The sequence below is a fragment of the Drosophila sechellia genome, chromosome 3L (genome assembly GCF_004382195.2).
Source record: "Drosophila sechellia strain sech25 chromosome 3L, ASM438219v1, whole genome shotgun sequence".
NCBI lineage: Eukaryota > Metazoa > Arthropoda > Insecta > Diptera > Drosophilidae > Drosophila > Drosophila sechellia.
Window position 1 is genome coordinate 20,526,852 of NC_045951.1, and position 19,047 is coordinate 20,545,898.

The following is a 19,047-nucleotide window of genomic DNA, read 5'->3' on the forward strand; positions in this document are numbered from 1 at the left end:
ATTGCGATTTATATGAATTTTTGTGGGTTTTTCGTGTTGCGCGTTTCTTCGAACTCACTTTTGTCTTGCTCATCAGTCATCTGAGAAGCGGAGCCCCCAGGCCCTTCTGCCCCCCAAAATAATATTTCTTGACCTTACTATTCCATTGTCTGCGCAGTCCGATTGCCAACGTCAATGGACGCAGTGGCGCAGACGCCAGAAGATTGGCGCTGCTTTTGTTTATCATTATTAATTTTTTTTTTTTACTTTTATTTATTTTATTGGTGACCGAATGGAGCGTCGCAGCGGCGCCGTTGAACGCACTCGGCCAAACGCCCACAATGTATAATAATTTCGAGTTTTTAAATGCTGTTTATGTCGATTCCATTCATCGAAGGGGAAAAAACAGCGTAGTAGCGGGCCAAAAACGTAAAATGAAAACGAAAACGAGTCGAAAATGAGAGACACATGCAAATTGAATATATATTTTCGTAAGGCGAACTGACCACAAGTGACTTGACCACTGCTCATTGCACTGGGAAAAAAGAAGAGCATGTATGTTAGTATGTGACACCTCCAAATTTAATTAGAAGGACAGCTTTTCAAAATGTTATTCATGCATTTGAAATGCATTTACATATTACATATGCATGCTGGGGGTATTTTATAATATATTGACCTCAATTGGCGGGCTACCCTTTTCTCTGCCGCTGATGCTGAGCTGGTTAGCAACTAACCAACCAGAAGATAGCCATTTATATGTGCCATTAATCGATTGTCAGCAGCCTCGTCATGGTCCGCGATCGCCATTGCGGAGAGTGTGGAGTGGATTGGTATGGGAAGGGGGTTGGGAGGGGGGACGGAGCGGAGGGGACAGCCGGAGGGGCAGGTGTGTTGACTGACAACCAGTTACCTGTCGCCAGATACCCTGAAATGGCCAAGAGCTTTGGCACTTTGCTGTTGGATAAATCAGATCGTATTACTACAGCTTAGAAGATCGAATCGTGGTAAAACAAAATATCTTAAGTTTTTCTAGACAAAAATGATTGGTTTTTTGTGTCGCGTTAGAAATTCTATACATTTGAATGCAGCAATAAAAAGTTTTGTGAATGGAGGGGTTTGTATGGCAGCCCATTTGAATTCTATTCCATTCCGTTTCTCTTATGTTCCTAGTATTCATATTTAATTTCTTAATTTATTCAACTAATTAGAATAAAAGGCAGGGCATGCGGGGTTCGATTCCCCAGCATCGCTTGCGTATTGATTGCCTAGCTTCATTTTGCGTCTGTTACTGTTTTTAATAAGTCGCTCTCGTATTCGATTTCTGTTTTGTGTTAAACGCTTGCAGAGCTGCATTAGCGGATTGCATTACCCATTTGAGACTGTGGAAACGGCAATCATCATTGCCATCATCATCGTGTCAATACATCGATGGTCATTATTAGCCGCCACTTTTGCCGTGGGAAGGCAAACAAATGTTCGCTCGATATACATATATCCATTCGCTGCCAGTTTTCTCCTACACCTGAAGCGATTTATATATATATAAATAAATTAGTGAGGGGGTGGGGATCCGACAGGTGAAAATTGAGTTACCGTTAATTGCCATGGCGTCTACGACCTGCAAGTCTGGAAATTTGTATAGGAACAGCCACCCCCTTAATTGCCACACTGAATTAACACCCAGCCCATCGCATGACAAATTGCAGATTGTTTTTTCACTTTATATCTTGGGAAATATCACAGGCTCTTCCCGTTTAATTTTTGGGTGTCTCACTAACTCCAAATTGGAATTAGAAATGCGTGTTTGGCGCATTAGCAGGCCGCCGACCAATTGAAAAGTAAAACATTGGAAACTGCGGCCAACTAAGCCAGCAAGCGCCCCCACACACACTCGTGAGGCTGAATTTTCCTTCTCATGGCCGCCGAGAGCTCTAAAAATAGAGTTTAACAAACTGAAAAAGTATTCCACCACATACAACGACACGCACACGCTGACAAAATTACAAATTGGACATGGGGGAGGGGGGATGGTGGAGCAACTCTCTGGTCCCATTTTCACATTTCAATTTAACAAACACACACACATCGCTCTTGCCTCTCCTTTCTCATTTCTCAACACTCATTCTCATCTCGCATTCAGATGCATCCTCGAAAACCTCCGCCTGCAATCCGCAATCCGTGGGATGATGTGAGACTATGCCAAAAGGGAGCAAATCCCAGCACAGTTTTTCCGCGTTTTCCCAACGTCATCGTCCTGTGCAGCCAACATCCTTACACCTTCCTCAGCCTTTGTCCTGGTCGCAATTCGTTAGCATCAACAGTCAGGGGTGTGGACAGAGGGAAATAATACAGCTAATACAGCATCATATGTGAAATTGGCCACATTAATTGGTAATCAAGAGAAGATACTGTTAAACGGGGCTTAAACCATTCCATAGTACTTAGCTGAGATGATCCCTAACAGACCCACTTTCAACTGGTAGACTACAATCACACTTTAGTTTTCTACACCTTAACAGTATGATCCTCATTATTGTTTATTCTTCGATCTTCATACGAAGAATTTTCCTTGTGGAAGTGAAAACCCCACTGCGTAGATGCAATGCTGCGCCACTGGGAAGAACCACCCTTGGGGAGCTAAGGGAGTTTTCCCCGACTGACTGACGAGCGAGTTCGCTGGCATGCATTCTTTGTCCTCGAGGAGGATGAAGTGGGTGTCTGGAGGGGTGGCGTTCTGAATGTTGCAAGCTCCGTGGAGGATGCCAGCGCCTGCCACTTGGGCACTTCTGTAACAGCATTTCTGTTTGTTTTTGTTCAGCTTCTAAGGCTAAGCACCGCGTTCCCTTTTACCATGTCAAGATCCCTGCTGGGGTATGTGGAATCAGATGCTCAGTATGCCAGCCAAACAAAGTGCAATGCAATGGTGTTATATGCAGTAAGAGAAGAACAAGCATATATTATTATCATTTTTTGGATTAATTGGATTCTTCCAACTTATAGTAAAATATATTCTTATACGAGACTAACTTCCTGCTTTCGCTGGGAACAAATTGCTATATCATGTCCGTTTCCGTGTCCTGATCAAGGGATCAACCCATCAACCCCGTAAATAGTCTCATTATATTCCTCACGATGTCGTTTCCTTTGTGTAACTTGAGACCAGTGTGAATCAGGAACCGTATATGATTGCACAAAATGCACTCCATGTGTGACTTACAGGGGCATGGAAGTATTTTCTTGAATAATGTAATAATGAGTGGTATCTTACTGATAAGATATGTTTTTTACCGGAAGGTGTTGTTAGATTCAAGATCCCCAATTGAATAGAACGCCAGTTAGGGTATTCCCGAATTCATTAACTCAATGTTCATCAATTTTTCGCTCGCTGACTTTATGTGTTACCATGCGCCACCCCAATGATGTTATGCATCGTGTTCTCCACGATGTTCCTCCCTGCTGGCCTCCATTTCCATCCCAAACAAGTCTCATTTTCTCTTCTCCAGTTCATCTGCATGATGTGTCTTGGGTACATGAAGTGCTCTTCAGCGTTTGCTGACATTTTCTCTTCTTTTTGGATTCTTTTGCTTTTTGCAACAGAAGTGAAACAACGATAAGGGGGGAATATGTGCAGAATGATGTAGCATGCTGCACATGCTGAAAATATATATAAGTTCTCGGTTGGGACGGTCACTGCTCCAATTCGTCTAAAAATTTAGCCATGCATTTCAATAATTTGTTTTTAGATATTTCGCTCTTGGCTGCGTTGTGTGTGAACTTGTATTAACCAGTGCGATTTGGGTGTTATATTCAAAAATGTAGTAGTGCTTTGCTTAACGCCCAACTAATAATATAAGTTGCTAAAATAAATATATAAACTTTCTAGATTCGCCTGTAAACCCGAGTTGTTGTGATCCTATCCTTCCTATCTCATTATGATCATTAATTTGGTAACCCATTTATAAGCTGACGTATCTGACAGGAAGTCAATAAGCCATAAGACCTTGCGCTGCACTGTGCATTTTGAGGAGTAAACACACGCCTCGCTAATAACTTGTCATCTGTCTGGAACTTCATTTCTGACTAGTTCGTTCCACAAGTTCCCTAGTCCATTCCCTCGATATGATATATGTCCACCACCTCCGACTCCTCCCACCAGCCCTGGGCGTTCTTTCAATATTATGACAGCCAAGAGGGAAAATCTTTTGTTGCCATTGCGCTTAATTCATCTCGAGCATCTCGAAGTTGGTCTTTCCTTTCGCGCAGCAGTCCCTCTCCATCTTCATCATCGTCATCATCATCTTTTCCGCGTTTCATTTCCATTTGGAGAATGATAAAAAAAGAATGTGAAATTATTGTGGCTGCTCTTTTCTGTTTAGTCTTCATAAGTTGGATCCCCTTCATCCTCGAATCTTCAGTTTTTGTTTGTTTTCGTTGGGTTTAGGTGGGGCATTGGTCTAGTGGGTGGGGTGAAATTAAAACTTTTCCTTCTTATCTGTCGGAAAATGGTCTTCTCTTTTTTTTGGTATCCTCGTTGGCAGTTGCATTTTTGACGCGACTCATTGTCAGTTGACCCAATTCGATGGGCGTGGACCCGAGGGCAAATAGCTCCCACACCAACACCCCGTCTTCTGTTCCTTTTGTGCATCGAAAATGACTCCCCCACTTGCCGCCAACATTCCCTTCCAGCCCCGCGCTACAGCTTGGTGAAATATTCATGTCTTGAGAAGCCATTCATAGTTTTGAACTTCTTTCCAAGTTGATTTCTGTTCACACAATAAAAGGCACGAAGTGGGATCACTGGGTGGCGGCATCACTGAGGGAAACGTACATTTTGTGAGTAATATTCTAAATCACTGGTAAGTTCATTGTAAGTAAGTTCATTGGTAAGATCTCCAGATTCTCAACATAGCTCTTTATGCCCAAATCCTACTTTAAATACCAAATCAAATATGATGAAAAGTGCTAGTCCCATACAATTTTCTCCAGTGTAACTAACAAATGCAGTTTGCAATTACCCGCTGTCGATGTTGATGGTGCTGCTGTTGTTGATTATTAAATACTTTATTGCTCGGGTTGAATTTGAAAACTGCGCCCAAGAATTAAAGTTGAAGGCGCTGTTTATTTTGTGCAGCGGTGAAGAAATGGCGGGAGGAAGAGTCTGCTGGGAGAAAGAGACCTTTGTGTGGGTTAGACTGCATTAGGTTGCATGCAACGGGGCCATAGAAAGTGCCACCGAACCGCCGAACCCACTGAACCCACCGGTAGCTTCCCCACGGAGCAGGCAGCGAGACTTGAGCACGCACCAGACACGCAAAATATATATGGACATATGGACGGGAATTTCCAGTTGCGGATGGAGAAGGGTGGTGCATTTGGAAGCTATCACTTTTCTGGGTTTTTATGCTGCACTTCTCTAATCATGGGCACTAACCATATGGGAACTGTGTCTGCGCCTGGGATTCGAGTTTCATTGGTAACGATGTTGTCGGGTGACCTCGGGGTGATACTACCTATTGTCAAGCAATCCAAGCTATGGTAACTATGGTAATCACCTCAATTATTTGGCTCAGTGCGATTACCTACTAATAACTCAATAAGACTTGATGAACTGGGTTGGGGAAAAGTTTCTCACAGTCTGGAATGCTTTATTGCCATTAATACTAGGGTTTGCTTTTGAGTTCATTCAATTAAAAAAATACTATATTATAATATGTTGCTTCTCCTAGAAAATCGTCGGTAAAAGAAAGAGTTCTTTGTAATCACAGCTTAATATAAATTAAGATTAGTAAATTGTCAATTATTTTCAAAATGATTATCAGAATTCAAATCCCAATTTTTGCCAGTGCATTTTGTCAGGACTTTGGGATGGCAATGCTGTGCTCTCACGGCTTATAACGCTCTTCTCGTCGGCTCTCTTATTAGCAAAAGGGGTTGTTGATGTCGGTAAATTTCCGTTGTTATTCGCATTTTGCAAGGATATTCGAGAAGGGGAATATTCTAGGATATCCTGGCGGTTGCATTTGCATAAAACGTATTTTCTGAACTTCTTTCTGGAAGTTGTTTTGCTTTGTTTCCCTATTTATTATGATTTAAACAAAAGCCGCTGGTAAATTGCAACCCTCTCTTGGCACGCGGCTCTCTCTTCTCGACTGCCCCCAATTTAATTTCTCTCTCTCTCTTGCTCTCCGGAAATTATTTTAATATTCGTTTTTAGAATGATTTTTAATGTTCGTTAAATTGCGTCATAAAACTATTTGCGAAGCGCTTTCCATCAGGCTTTTCTCATGCTCATTAAAATGTTGTGTGTGGAGAATGTCGCACGTTGGGCGCCATTCATTTTTGGGGCTACATTTTAGCTGCATTTGTACCCCACTCAGATGCATTCCGTATATTTTTGCAACCCCCTTGAAAAAGAGAGAGGAAAACAGAAGGAACGGAACAGAAAAAAACAACCCGCAGAAGACATCTGTCTGGAAAACTCTCTACATTTTCTCTCGTATCTCTCTCTCTCTCGTTTTTCTCGAGCGGAGAGCAAAGGAGCCGCTTTGGCTGCCGTCGACGCCTTCAGTAATGGAAATATTTTACCCAGTTCAGTACTCCATTTCAGTCAGTTAGCCGACGTTAGTTTTTCGCAGACGCTTTTCCGCCTAGCAGTATTTATGTCCAAAAAAAAATGTCCAAAATTACCTAACTAGTAGGGAGTATCCCGCAGACTACTTCAACAATATAAATAACACACTTAACAATACAAAGCAAGTGCCGCAGAATTTTCGCAATTTATCAACCGCCACGCCCCCCGCCCCTCGCGTACGTGTATGTATTCGACTGTCTGCCGCCTCAGCCGCAGTCGACGTCGCTGCCACCGCTTAAATATCCCCAAAAACGTCCCTTGAATTCATATACATATATATTTTTTATATATCCATCTACACTCAACGGCGATTAAAAATATATCGCGAAAAAAAAAACATAAAAACGAACTTCAAAGTGAAATTCGAAATTCCTCACCCTCGACGTATTTATTTTTCGTCATCTTCATATTTATCGGTGCCAAAGTGTTTGTATACCGTCCAAAAACAAAACACACTCACACACAAGAACCTAGTTCCAACCACAGAATAATAAGAAAACGATTCCGTTTCACTGAACATTCTGCCTTAAATTTATTTACCTAATACATCACTGAAGCGAATCGACTAACTAGGGACTTAGTTAGTGGGACCTGCTTTACTCCACCCAATTCGCCACCCCCAGAAAACAACAACACGTCGGCAGAATGAGCAGCTACACTGCCGCCCAGTATTACAAGACCACCAATATGATTACCTCCAATGAGATTTACTGGTAAGTGGCTTCTGTCTGTCGGAATTCTTCCTTTGATTTCTTTGAGTTGGCAAATTAAGTTTTCTAAAAATGTTACGGGAAAGCATATTTTTGCAGCCCATAAAAGTTTGAATCGCAGTTTAAAAATAAAAGATTCAATCTTTTGGGTAAATAATGTTGGTGCCTAATGCCTTACAAAAATTATGTATGACATAACTATCACTATAAAGCAACTATACATATGTAATATCCTAATATCCCTACACTTTTTTTATTTTCGTTTTAAAATTGTAGTGTTGATAGTTGTTAAGAGGACTGCTGGATCCCTTTCAAAGTATCCTTTTACTTTTTCTCGAGTGTATTATCCTTTTTGCACTTGTAAGAGCTCTGTCTGCCCACGCCGCCCCCCTTTTTTTCACTCCCCCGATTTTCGCAAGTAAAGGGCCAGAGTTCAAGGTTCGATTAGTTTTTCCCGAGGACAATTGTGACGCAATTGCTCTTTCCTTCTCTCTTTCTCTCTCAGCTTTTCAAAGCTGAAAACAGTCAACGGCATTTCGGCCCGCTCCACAGCATCCGAGTCACGCCCACGCCCACTTCTCCGCCCCTTTTTTTCGGTGCCATCAATAGTGCATTTTTGATGGGCTAATGCCCACACACGACGATTGCCTCGCACTCGAATGGGAAAACAACAACAACAACAAGAAAGCGGCATATCCATGGCTTTTGATAACAACAAAAGGTCGAAACCGCCTTCAAACGCCCACGTCCACGCCCACACAACTCATCCAAGTTTTCCCATTGTGGGCGTTCATCTCTCTCTCTCTTTCTCTCCTCTTCTCCCGTCTCTGCCACCCACGAAAAGGTTGTTAATTTGCCGCACTGAAGTATGCAAGTGATTTTCCAACATTCGCCCACTCGCATTTTGTATGAGAAATACTTTTGTTTTTCTGCACATTTTATGAATTTTATTTTATGCAGTGTTTTTGGGACCTGGTTTCTGGATAACAAAATATTTCGCTCAGCGTTATGCAATTGAAATTGTTTGAAAATGCCAAAAAGTATGCAATATAGTTTAGCAACTAAAGGCGGCGTAGTTCCAGAGTTAGCCGCATAGATGGCGCTGGTGGTGGTATCGGCATAGAGCGAAATATTCCGCTCTCTAAAAGTGGAAAAATAACAAAAACTTTGCGAAAAACAACGTCAAGCTGAAATAACACTAGGGAAATTAAACCGCAGTTGCGTTTTATAAACAAAAATAGCAAATGTATATACTGCATCTTACAGCAGTTAAAATGCACAGTTTTGAGTGTTTAATAGCAAGAAAAAAAATATTTTAAATCTTCGAAGAATAAAATTATTAAATAGTGACTCCAGCTCTAAGATAGCAATATTTGCAAATTAATAGTGTGCTATTAAAAAATGTAATCAAAATCATCATTAAATGTGAATAAATACCATCTTAATCAACCCCAAGCCTAACGAGCTTTCCAGAAAATGTCCGAAATTCCTACTTTTGTGGCACGGTCTGTGTAGCACATGAACCTTGAACTCTGGCATTTTTCGTGCATAAATACATACGGTATATATGTACATACATATAATGCTGTTTTGCACGGCCTGGAGTGGGCAGCACTGGGTGGGGTTGGTGTTATGTAGATGGTGGATGGTACGATATAACATCAGAACTCCCACGACGGAGGCACGCTCATGGAAATTCCAGCGATAAACACGTGATTATATGTACATAGCCGTCAATGGCTCTCTGTGGCACAGACAACATTATCTAATCCAACGATAGTGCCCTCCAAAGAATAACATTTGTAGTTAGTGACCAATTGGCTTTACAATATCCGGGATAGTTCAGTTATCGACCAGATAAGCACAGCTGTTACAACTCGCTTCGGTAAAGAAGAAAATGTTTTCATTTAATCGAACTAAGGCAAATAAACATATAAAAGTGTCTACTTCTAAAACCGAAAAATCGTTGCTTTAGTGATTATGCGATTTATTAATATTGTGTAGATTCTTTATTGCCTGACTGTGAAGGTTTATTCCGCTTCCTATTGCATGTATATATTTTCAGATATTGTTTATACTCGTGCATAGCAATTACGTAGCACAATCGAGCCTAATTAATCTGGGGTGCGCTTTACAAAACATATTTAATAAACAATAATTGTTAATGTTTATTCAGACAATGCAAGGTTCGAAATATACAAGCATCGAAAACTTGCATAATTTTTGTTTGCGATCAATATTCGAAACTCGACTGTATATATGTATGTGTAGAGATATGCAGTATAACTGCTAATTAACTAAATTTATAGTCGCGAACTCGAAATCCAAATAAAAGCTTAAATTATAAAAACCAAAGATTTCTTTTGCAATGGCAAATTTCGAACGTTTTCGACTCATTTTCCTAACAGCTTCCTCTTTCCACTTCCTGAAAAATATAGATTAATGCGAGGCTTTCTAACCGAATTGCACCGGTGGAAATGCATGCAACTCAATCTTCCTTTTTGAATTGAAGATTTATTCGAATGGGCAACAATGAAAAAGTTCAATTAAAAATAATTGCATTTCTCCCTTTTGATTTCAGTTTTGGTTGGGTTTCCTTGTGAACGCGAGTTATTTAATACGAGTCTCGGCATTATTCCGATTACTAGATAGCATCAACGGTTTGACATTTCTCCTCCATGCGATGGGAAGTGTTTTTCCCCCTGGCTCCACTTGGATCATTATTCTCAAATCTCTTGCCCCCGTGCCCCTCATTATGAACACTACTGTGGCTTGCAGCAGACATTTCCAGTAGTTGAAAGTCGTGGGATTATTTAACGACTTTCTCACTTTTACTTCTTTGCCACCATTGTTGGATTGTCGCCGAGCTGTGCTCTGGTCGCCCTATTCCGTAAGGTGATTACTCCGGACAGTGATTACCTAGACCACGTGACCCACACCACTGACGTTTCCACTTTTTCCGACGCTCATTCGTCGGCTTAGTTTGCTTTGGTCCAGCGCTAATTGAATGCCAGACTTTCGTCGATTGATAAACTTAAAAAGAAACGTGCACGTTAAAAGCAACCTGCTCTTTAAAGTAAACGTTAAAAGCGTTTGGTAATTCTGTTGGGAAATCAATAGAATCTAGAAGATGTCAGCTTATCATATATTATCGATATATTATCGTTCGATCGACCTTTAATTGATGGTTATTTGGTTAAATCATGGAGAGAATAGTAACTAAATGGTTACAAGAGTGCAACTTTGATACCAACTTTTAGCCATGTTAACACAAGCTTGAAGGCAATCTGTATTTTTCTGTATGTAGATGAGAAATTAAATCGATTACATCCCGTTTTTAACTGGATCTTCAGGCACTCCAAGCCCCCCTCGCCCCCTTTTTCCCATCGCTGCTTTATAGGCTTCTGGGTTTGTAGGCCTAATGCAAAAAAGTAAATAAATTCAGATGAGGTGTTCCGAAATCAAAAAACCCGGTGAGCATCGCCGCATGAAAGCATCTAAATTAAAAGGCGAAACCAGTTGGGGAAGTTGACGTCATGCATGTGGGCGGCAGAGGGGGAGGGGCCAGCGGAAGGGGAGAGGACGGGGCGGGGCGGTTCGGGCGGAAAGTTGCCGGTTGCCGGTTGGCACACACCAAACAAGCAGCCGAGTTAACCAGTTCTTGCAGCAGTTGCTGTTTCTGATTCCATCGCCGTCGTCCTAGTTATGTATGAGCCAAATTTCTTGGAGCCGGCTCTTTTAGTCGGTTGCTACTCGCTTCTTGAATCCCCCCACCAACCGCCCCCCTCACTCGCCACGCCCCTTTCCAGCGAGGCACCCCCTTTTTTTATCAGAGCGTACGTGCACAATGAGATAAAAACTTTTTAGATTTGCTATAGTAAAATGTTTATTTGTTTATAGTTGAACACTCATGGGATTCAAATGAAAACTAATTTAATATCTCATTAAAAATAAACATAAAATACTTTCTCATATCTATATATAATTTGCTAACTAATTACACATTTATTTTATTAGTAGGTATTATAACTTATAATGTGAAATTTTCGTAAATTATGGCTTTCATAAATCAACTGTTTTTTTTACTGTGTAAGCTTAGCCAAGAATCAACTGCCTAGATTTCCCTTGTGTTTCGTTTTGTTGTTTGCTGTTGTTGCCCAATTCTAGCAGCAATTTCAGACTCGGACGCAGACGCATTGTTGTTTCCAGTCGGCTCTGTAATTTGCATTGAATTGAAACTGACGAAATGCAGCCTGGCAATGCAATTTCTATAGAATTAATCAGACCTTTTATTTGGCCTACCCTGGAAAGGGTTTTAAAAAGGCAGTAGCAGCTACCTGATGAAGTCGAGCGATCGCTAGGAAACCCTTGACCCATGGATCGGAAATACAATGTGTACATAATTACTTGTGATACATGTGAGAAATGAGATCTTGAGTTTAAAGAAAATAGCATACAAGTTTGTGTGTATAAATATTTAATGTATATCCTACTATTTAATTTGCAAACCAATGGTAAACCCATCAAAAAACGAATTATATAATTACAATCAACCATCTCCAACAATTATTAAAAAAGCGGCTTCTAGCTGAATTACACAAGAACCGTCTTCAGTCTTCGCCATTTGAAGACTCTTTCAAGTTCATTAGCTTCTGTTCAAAAGGCAACAAGCAATCAAATCCAATAGAATACCACGAAATTAGAAGAAAGCCAACAAAACATTCACCAACCGTCCAGAAATAGTAAATGAACAAATGAAATTCGCATAATGACGACCATTTGTGTGGATTATGTAAAGCTCTCGAGATTTGTCTTTCTCCCAGCGATTTCAGACACAAACAATATGAGCCAACCGAAGGGCGAGACGAGTGCGAGAAAACCAAAGAAAATTGGGAAATTCAATTGGCAGATAGGCGGCCGAAAAGCAATAATAATAAGCTGCTAATCGCTTGTAAACATGAATTTTCAAATGAAAAACTCAAAACGAAAATCAATGAAAGAGATACGAGAGTGGTAATTATAAGCAGACGCCTACACGGAGATAAAATGCGCAGTTCTGTGGTAAATGAAATATAAATTTATTGAAGATAGTTTTGTTTTTAGATAATTTCTGTGAAGTAATTGAAATACGCGGTATTTACAAGTATATGACCAATATTCGGCACATAACTTATTATTTGGTTATATTATTTCTCTCAGCTAATTTGGCGGTTAGAGCGAGGGTGGTTGGTTTCTGTGGGCGTGAGATACGTGATTTAGAGCCTAACGAGCGGCGCAGAAGAACCCTTGTGGGCGAACTTTCCCAATGTGCCACTTGAGCAGCGAGCGATTCCAACCGCCGTTCGTTGATTGATGAAGGCGCCAGTGGCGGTGTGGAGCCAGCTCCACGAAATGAAAGAAAAACTTAACCACTGGGCTGCCCATGGGTGGTGGTGGTGCAGGGGGTATTTTTAGTTTTTTTTTGTTGGCTCCATTCATGGCCAGCACCACAACAAGTGAAGCGCGGTGGGCAAGGCGAAGTGCAAGTGAAAGTGAAGTCGCTGCGATTCCGATTCCAATGAGTGTGAGTACTCGGCTTCAAGAAACCACAAAAATTTCCCACTAACATAATTTTGTTCCTTTTTCGTATCGCACAGCCCCCAACCCCTTCTGTGTCCCCACTGCTGCCTTTCATGTTTTTCTTTCAACATTTTCATTTGTATCCCATCATCCGTCACTGGCTCATCTTCGTGCGCTATACTTTTGATTTAATTAAATGAAAAGACAAAAAAAATAAATTTGGTAAAATCCGGAGATCGAAGCTTTGGATACTCTTGCCGATCGATTATATCATGCAAAGGTGTGATTTGATTTCGATTGAATTTATCGGTGATAATCGAATTAAAATATGTTTCTAAATAATGAGAATTATAAAATAATAGCTGAATTTAAGAAAGAATTAATGACTAAGCTTATTTAAAAAAAGGTCGATTTGGTCAAATATTGCAAAAATATTGCCAAAAAATCTGTGAAGTACCCCTTGCAGTGTATGGAGAAACTTCCTAATGACAGTGGCGAGGGAATCCGATTGTGATGTGACGTGATCGTGATTCGATCAAATCCGATCCGATGCCTTGCCCGATATCGGCCCTGTCGGGCTTCATTAGCTGCGCTCCAGAGACTCCGGCGCATTGTCTCGCATTTTGTCTCCCAGCCAGACCTGCGTTCACTTTCTAATGAGCCCGAAATGCCGGCGATTCAGTGGCAGTGGTGGTGGTGGCCTGGTGGTATAGGCAGTAGTAAGCCGTGTAGCCATGACCGAATGAGCAACTCAATGGCCCCGCCAGCGGCAAGTTGAAGGTAGGAATCGGTTGGCTATATACTATACTATGCTGCACTGTACTACCATATAGTTGGGGATCGGGGTTCGGGGATCGTGGCGGGGAACAAAGCTCTCGCAATCGTTTGGCTGGCTTTGCTGTTTTGGGGCGTACCGAAGGTCTGTTGGTTGGGTTGGCTAGGAGGTTGTTGTGCATATTGTTTGGGTTCCTCTTTCCCATCTGCCCGCCCTTCGACTGTTTACAAATTGGGTTCAAAATGCCTAAGGTCAGGCGAGCAGCGCACACAACGGGGTGGGTGGGGGAAGTGGGGGTTTTTTGGAGGGGGCCAAACGAGGTAATCGCCTAGTTAGTAACTACACACGACAGAGCTTTCGCGGAGTTTACTAGGGAAATATAAAATGCGTTTCAGGGCAGTGGGGAGATTAAATAATTGCTAGACATCTGAACGAGCAGAATTAAAAACCAACAGCATCCCTGGGATAATATTCTCTGATACGTATACTTAATATTTATGAAAATGTTGATTCACTTTTAATTATTCCTGAAAACGTAGCTCTAAAGGTTAAATGTCAACTGTAATTGTTAAGGTTCTGAAAACAAATGAAATCCACTAATTTCCGCTAAATTCAGCTGTTTGAGATGACTTCGCCAGGGAAATAAATTACTTTGCAACCCTCGCTGATGGCTGGGATTAATTGAAATACCTGAGTCAACCCTCGCCGCACTGGGCTTTTGTTGTTTGCTTCTTTGGGGCTGTCATCATCGTTGACGGCTGTTTATTGTTTCATAACAGCAGAGACTCGGCCCAGACGAGTATGGCAAATGGGTTTGTGTACCTTGTACCTAATGCGTTAATATCAGCCAGCTTTTGGACGCAGGGAGCGGGGTGGGGCGGGGGTTTACAGGGAACAACTGTGGCTAAAGTTTTTGTTTTATGTGTGCATATGTTTACGACTTACGAGTTTTAACGATGCCGCAGCTATGACAGCGTCCGCAATACAGAGAGATAAAAACGAGGTCACTTTTGTTTAGATACTATCAGATTTCCAATGGATTTCAAATAATAATGCTTGAAAATGTTGATTTGGAGTGATGTTTGCAAAACTATAAAAATCGGAAAATGTGGTGGTGATAAAGAAGAAAAGGCATCCCATGCTGGTTTTTTTTAATACGTATCTAAAAAATGCCTTTAAAGTGAGAGGGTGAAGGAAGTGAATTGCTTTAAACCAAACGACTAAACAATAGAAATCATTTGCGGATCACGTTTTAACATTAGTTACTTACGAATATTAATCAATGATATTTAGTAAATATATTTAATAGTTATGGACATGGACTTGTTGGTTGACTTTTGGGATCTAGTCTGGTTAGGAAATAAAAACCATTAAAATTTTCCATTAAAAACATATGATAATTGTTTTCTGTGCAGCAGCAGGTTTCAATGAAAAGTCAAAACAGGCCGCAGGTCCGGATATAAATGGTTTGTTGTCTGAAATACACATACAGATACTCGGACAGTCGGATACTTGGATACTTGGATAGCCACACAGTCATCGGGCTTAACGCTTGGCTCAGTCGCTGAGCGGATCGGAGTGAAGCCAGTGAGGCATTACGCTGCCCATTTTGTTAGCGGGCCGCCGCAAGCGACTAACTACCAACTAGCAAGTTCCAGGGACCAGGGACGCGGGACCAGGCACTAACTGCCAAGAGAACTACCAGGCCGTAATGCCGCACACTTGCTCACATGCCTCTCCATATGGCTCATATGGACGGACGTCAGCAGTGGCAACAATAAGAAAACATAGCCAGTAAAGCGCCCCCGCTCGCCCTTCGGCGCTCGTTTAGTGCGGTTCGCTCGGTTCGTGAGTCACCTGAGCGTAACGTAAGCCCAGCTTATTGCTCGTCTGACTACGCGCAGCCACAATCGATATACCCTCTACTGGGGGTATGGTCATTTGATGATCAGTACATTTTTCTGGGGTGGCACTTTGGAAGCAATTAGCTGTGGTGGGTTTAGTGGTTTGCTTTCTTTTAAAAACTATTCCAAATCTACAAATTTACACAGTCTTTGCACCTACTCTCCGTGCTTATGATATAGGTTATGTCATATACAGCTTTATCTGTCTAATTAGAGACAAAAATAGCATCTTATCCTATTCTTTCAAAGTCCATTATAAGATTGCACTTTTTTTTTTAATTATTCCCACCTATACAAAAACATATTTGCGCTTTATAATGGTTTTTCTTAGATATTTTCTCAATAAGATACCAAACGACCGCTATAGAAACGTACGATTTTAAATGTTCTTTTTTTTAAGGAAATTGGTTGTCTTAGCAAAGGTAGTTGTATCGAGATGAGATCTGAAAAACAAAAACAATCTTAATGAAGATCAGTTTATAGGGTGCAAAATCTTCGACCTTCCAACCCCAGGACCATCTTTCATGTTTTGTTTTTGCCACCGCACACGCTTTTAATGCATGCTCTCCCTCTCCCACACGTTCTCCCGCTCATTTTCTGCAAGTTGCAGCAGCTGTTTTTTTCGTTCTCCGAGAGCCGAGCTTTGCGCTCTGCGTATCTTTTTTCAATTTTGAGTTTAGCTTGGGCTTGCATGTGTGTGTGTGCGAGATTCGGTCGTTTGCATATAAATTTACACCTCTTTACGACTGTTTGTCGATTTATGTGTGTGCGTATTTTCGGATCTGTTTTGCAATTACCCAATTTGACAATGGAGTCAAGTGGGAAAAACACAGATTGCTCGAGCTCCGGCGTTGGAAACTTTTCCAAAACGCTTTTCGATCCGAGTCGAACTCATTTTCGTTCGCTTAAAATGCAAATATCGTGGATAATTGTGCCGCTGACTTTCTAGTAGCTGCTGCACTTTGACGGCGGGTTATATGGTGGGTTATATAATGACAATTAGACCCACAGTGACAGCACACGTCAACGCTTATGAAAATGTGAGAGCTAGCTGCAGGTTAGTGCACACGTGTGTGCGGGGCTGAAACTCATATAAAAATAAATAGTAAATGTATATACATTGTTTCTCTAGTGCTGTACATTTTTTCATAAGTGAGTTGCTTTCAATACTGGGAACTTTAATTGTAATCGCTTTATAATACTAGAAAACCTTAAATGCTTTAAGGAGCTAAAAATTGTATTTTCGCTTATGAATTATTATTTTGCTTACTTGAAATAAATCAATTAAGTATAATTTCCAATAATATTAATATATTAAATGTTTTCGCTATTTTTAAAACTTTAGTTTTGGTTTGTTTGATTGAATTACGCTCCAAATCTTTATGTAGATTCAGTTAAAAAAGGGTTGGTAATTTTTTGTTACTTCAAGGATTTAGTTTGAAAGCAAAATAAGTAGTTATTTCCTTGTAATAACAGTCGAAAGCATCTACTTAAATTAGTGGTTAAGGGTATGCATGTTATTTTAAAATTTTGATCTTTGAAATCAGATCAAGTGGAAAATAACAGCTTAGTGCCCCGAGTATTCAAAGTAAAAACAATATTAGCCAGTGTTTTAAGTGGCCCACAAACTTGGCCAGTAGGCAATAACAAATACGAATACAAACTCAGCAGCAGTAGCAGCAACAAGCTCTCTTTCCACGCATACACCTGCATTTCCCGCCCCACACTCTTCCTCTTTCTTCCCTCTCCAAATTTGAGGCTCTCGCAGCAGTTTTGTTTGTGGCTCAGTTTCATTCAAAGCTTCGTGGAGGCAGTACACACGTCGCTTGCTCGCTCGTTTTGTTTTTTTTTCCGTTCGATTACACCTTTCGCAGTCGTCGTTGGCAGCGCTGCCCGCGTCGCGGTCGCCGATCGTGTGTTTCAATATATTCCAAATATATTGTTTAATTAACGCAGTTTGGCAAGCGGAAAAAACGCAAAAAAAATATTTCAAATTGAATTTTTAATAAATTCAATGAAAATTAAAAATTGAGTGTGAGTGCCAAACGAAAAGAAATCGAAACAAAAGTTTAAACAAAAAACCAAAATTTCCCAACACGCATCACCACTATTTGTTGCTATTTGTTTATTAATTTGACATCGTTGTGTCACCGTGACATGCCACAAAAGTAAATCAAACAAAAAACACAATAAAACAAAACGGAAACAAGCCACAATTTTTCGATGTAAAAAATATATATAATTAAAGAGAAAATCGCCTTTCTCCAAGCGTCCAGTGTATCACAAAAACAATAGTGCCGCCACCAGCAAAAAATCCAAATAAAATAAGAAACAGTAGCGGGTGCGAGGGAGAGGGGCGTAGAGAGCGGGATCACTGGAAAGAGCGGGATCCACGGCCACTGCCCCGTTACGTTTCGGCAAACACACAAAAACAAAAACTGAAAAATCCGAAAAAAACACCTCATGAATCGCGTGTGTTTTTTTTGTATTTTCATGTGTGGATCCAACTGGAAATTTCTATTATTTTGTAATTGAATTCGTAGCACTTTGCTTTCGGCATGTTGTTTTTCAAAGTCGAAAAAAGCAGGCATTCCTGGAAAAATCCGCCCACGCTGACCGCCAAAATCGCTGAATCACTGATTCAGCATAAGGCTTGTTGTAAGGGGGTTTACCTTTTGAATAATCCTTTGTTGGCACTTAAAATGCAACTCTCGTAAGCACTTCAAGTGATTTAAATGGTTCATAAAGCTATTTTAAAAGCACTCAGAACTTATGAGCTCACATCGCAGTTGTTAAAGAACAGTGAAAATGGCGTTTGGAGATGCAAGAAATTCTTCTATGAAGTATGAACCATTTGTTATAGGAATGTATCATTTAGTTTAATTCACAAAAAGTTTTAAAAGGATTTAACCCGTTTTGAACACTGGCGCTTGATTTTCAAGATCAGCTGATTCAGTGGGGTAAACAAAGCTTGGAAAGCCAAAAGCCGTTGATCCGATTCAATAAATGTTGAATAAGTCTTTGAGCTCTCTCTTTTCTTTGCTCACTCTCTTATCCCGTTAACAAAAAAAGTGTGATGCATTTTCCAGTGCGTTTTCGCTTCTTTTAGATTTTTGAATCACTTTGCTTTTGGTTTTGAGCTTTCTGTGCGACGTTTGCTCTTTCGGCTGCAGTTGTTGGCTCTTTGTGTTGCCTTTCGGCCAGGCTTGTATAATCGCTTGCCACCCAATTACGCTGCGTCGCCGCATTCGATGTTTGTTGCACATTGTGTTTCCATTTCCTCTTCCGTTCGGAGAGAAACGGAGACACTGAGAGAGCGAGATAGAGAGCGACTGGTGCCGGAGAAGGAGAGGGAGTGTATTCGTGCTTTTTGTTACGTGCGCCGTTACTAATGACACGAGTGTGAATAAAAGCATTGAGCACGGGCTGTCCCTCTTCCTCCACTTCCGCAAACCCCACCCCAACCCGGATACTTCACCTAACCTA

General features: G+C 40.9%; 1 protein-coding gene across 3 annotated transcripts in view; it reads left to right on the forward strand.

Annotated features, from left to right (window-relative positions):
* LOC6616394 (IQ motif and SEC7 domain-containing protein 1) overlaps positions 1-19,047 on the forward strand; it is a 41,057-nt gene that overhangs the window by 7,123 nt on the left and 14,887 nt on the right. The window contains exon 1 of one of the 3 annotated variants that reach the window (XM_032719473.1): positions 7,137-7,326. The exons of 1 other annotated variant lie outside the window; for it this stretch is intronic. In XM_032719473.1, coding sequence (XP_032575364.1) covers positions 7,259-7,326 — 68 coding nt within the window. In that variant the 5' untranslated portion in view covers positions 7,137-7,258. Of the gene's footprint in view, positions 1-7,136; positions 7,327-17,352; positions 17,596-19,047 lie in introns of those variants that run through there. One more of the 3 variants, XM_032719472.1, reaches the window with a different exon arrangement.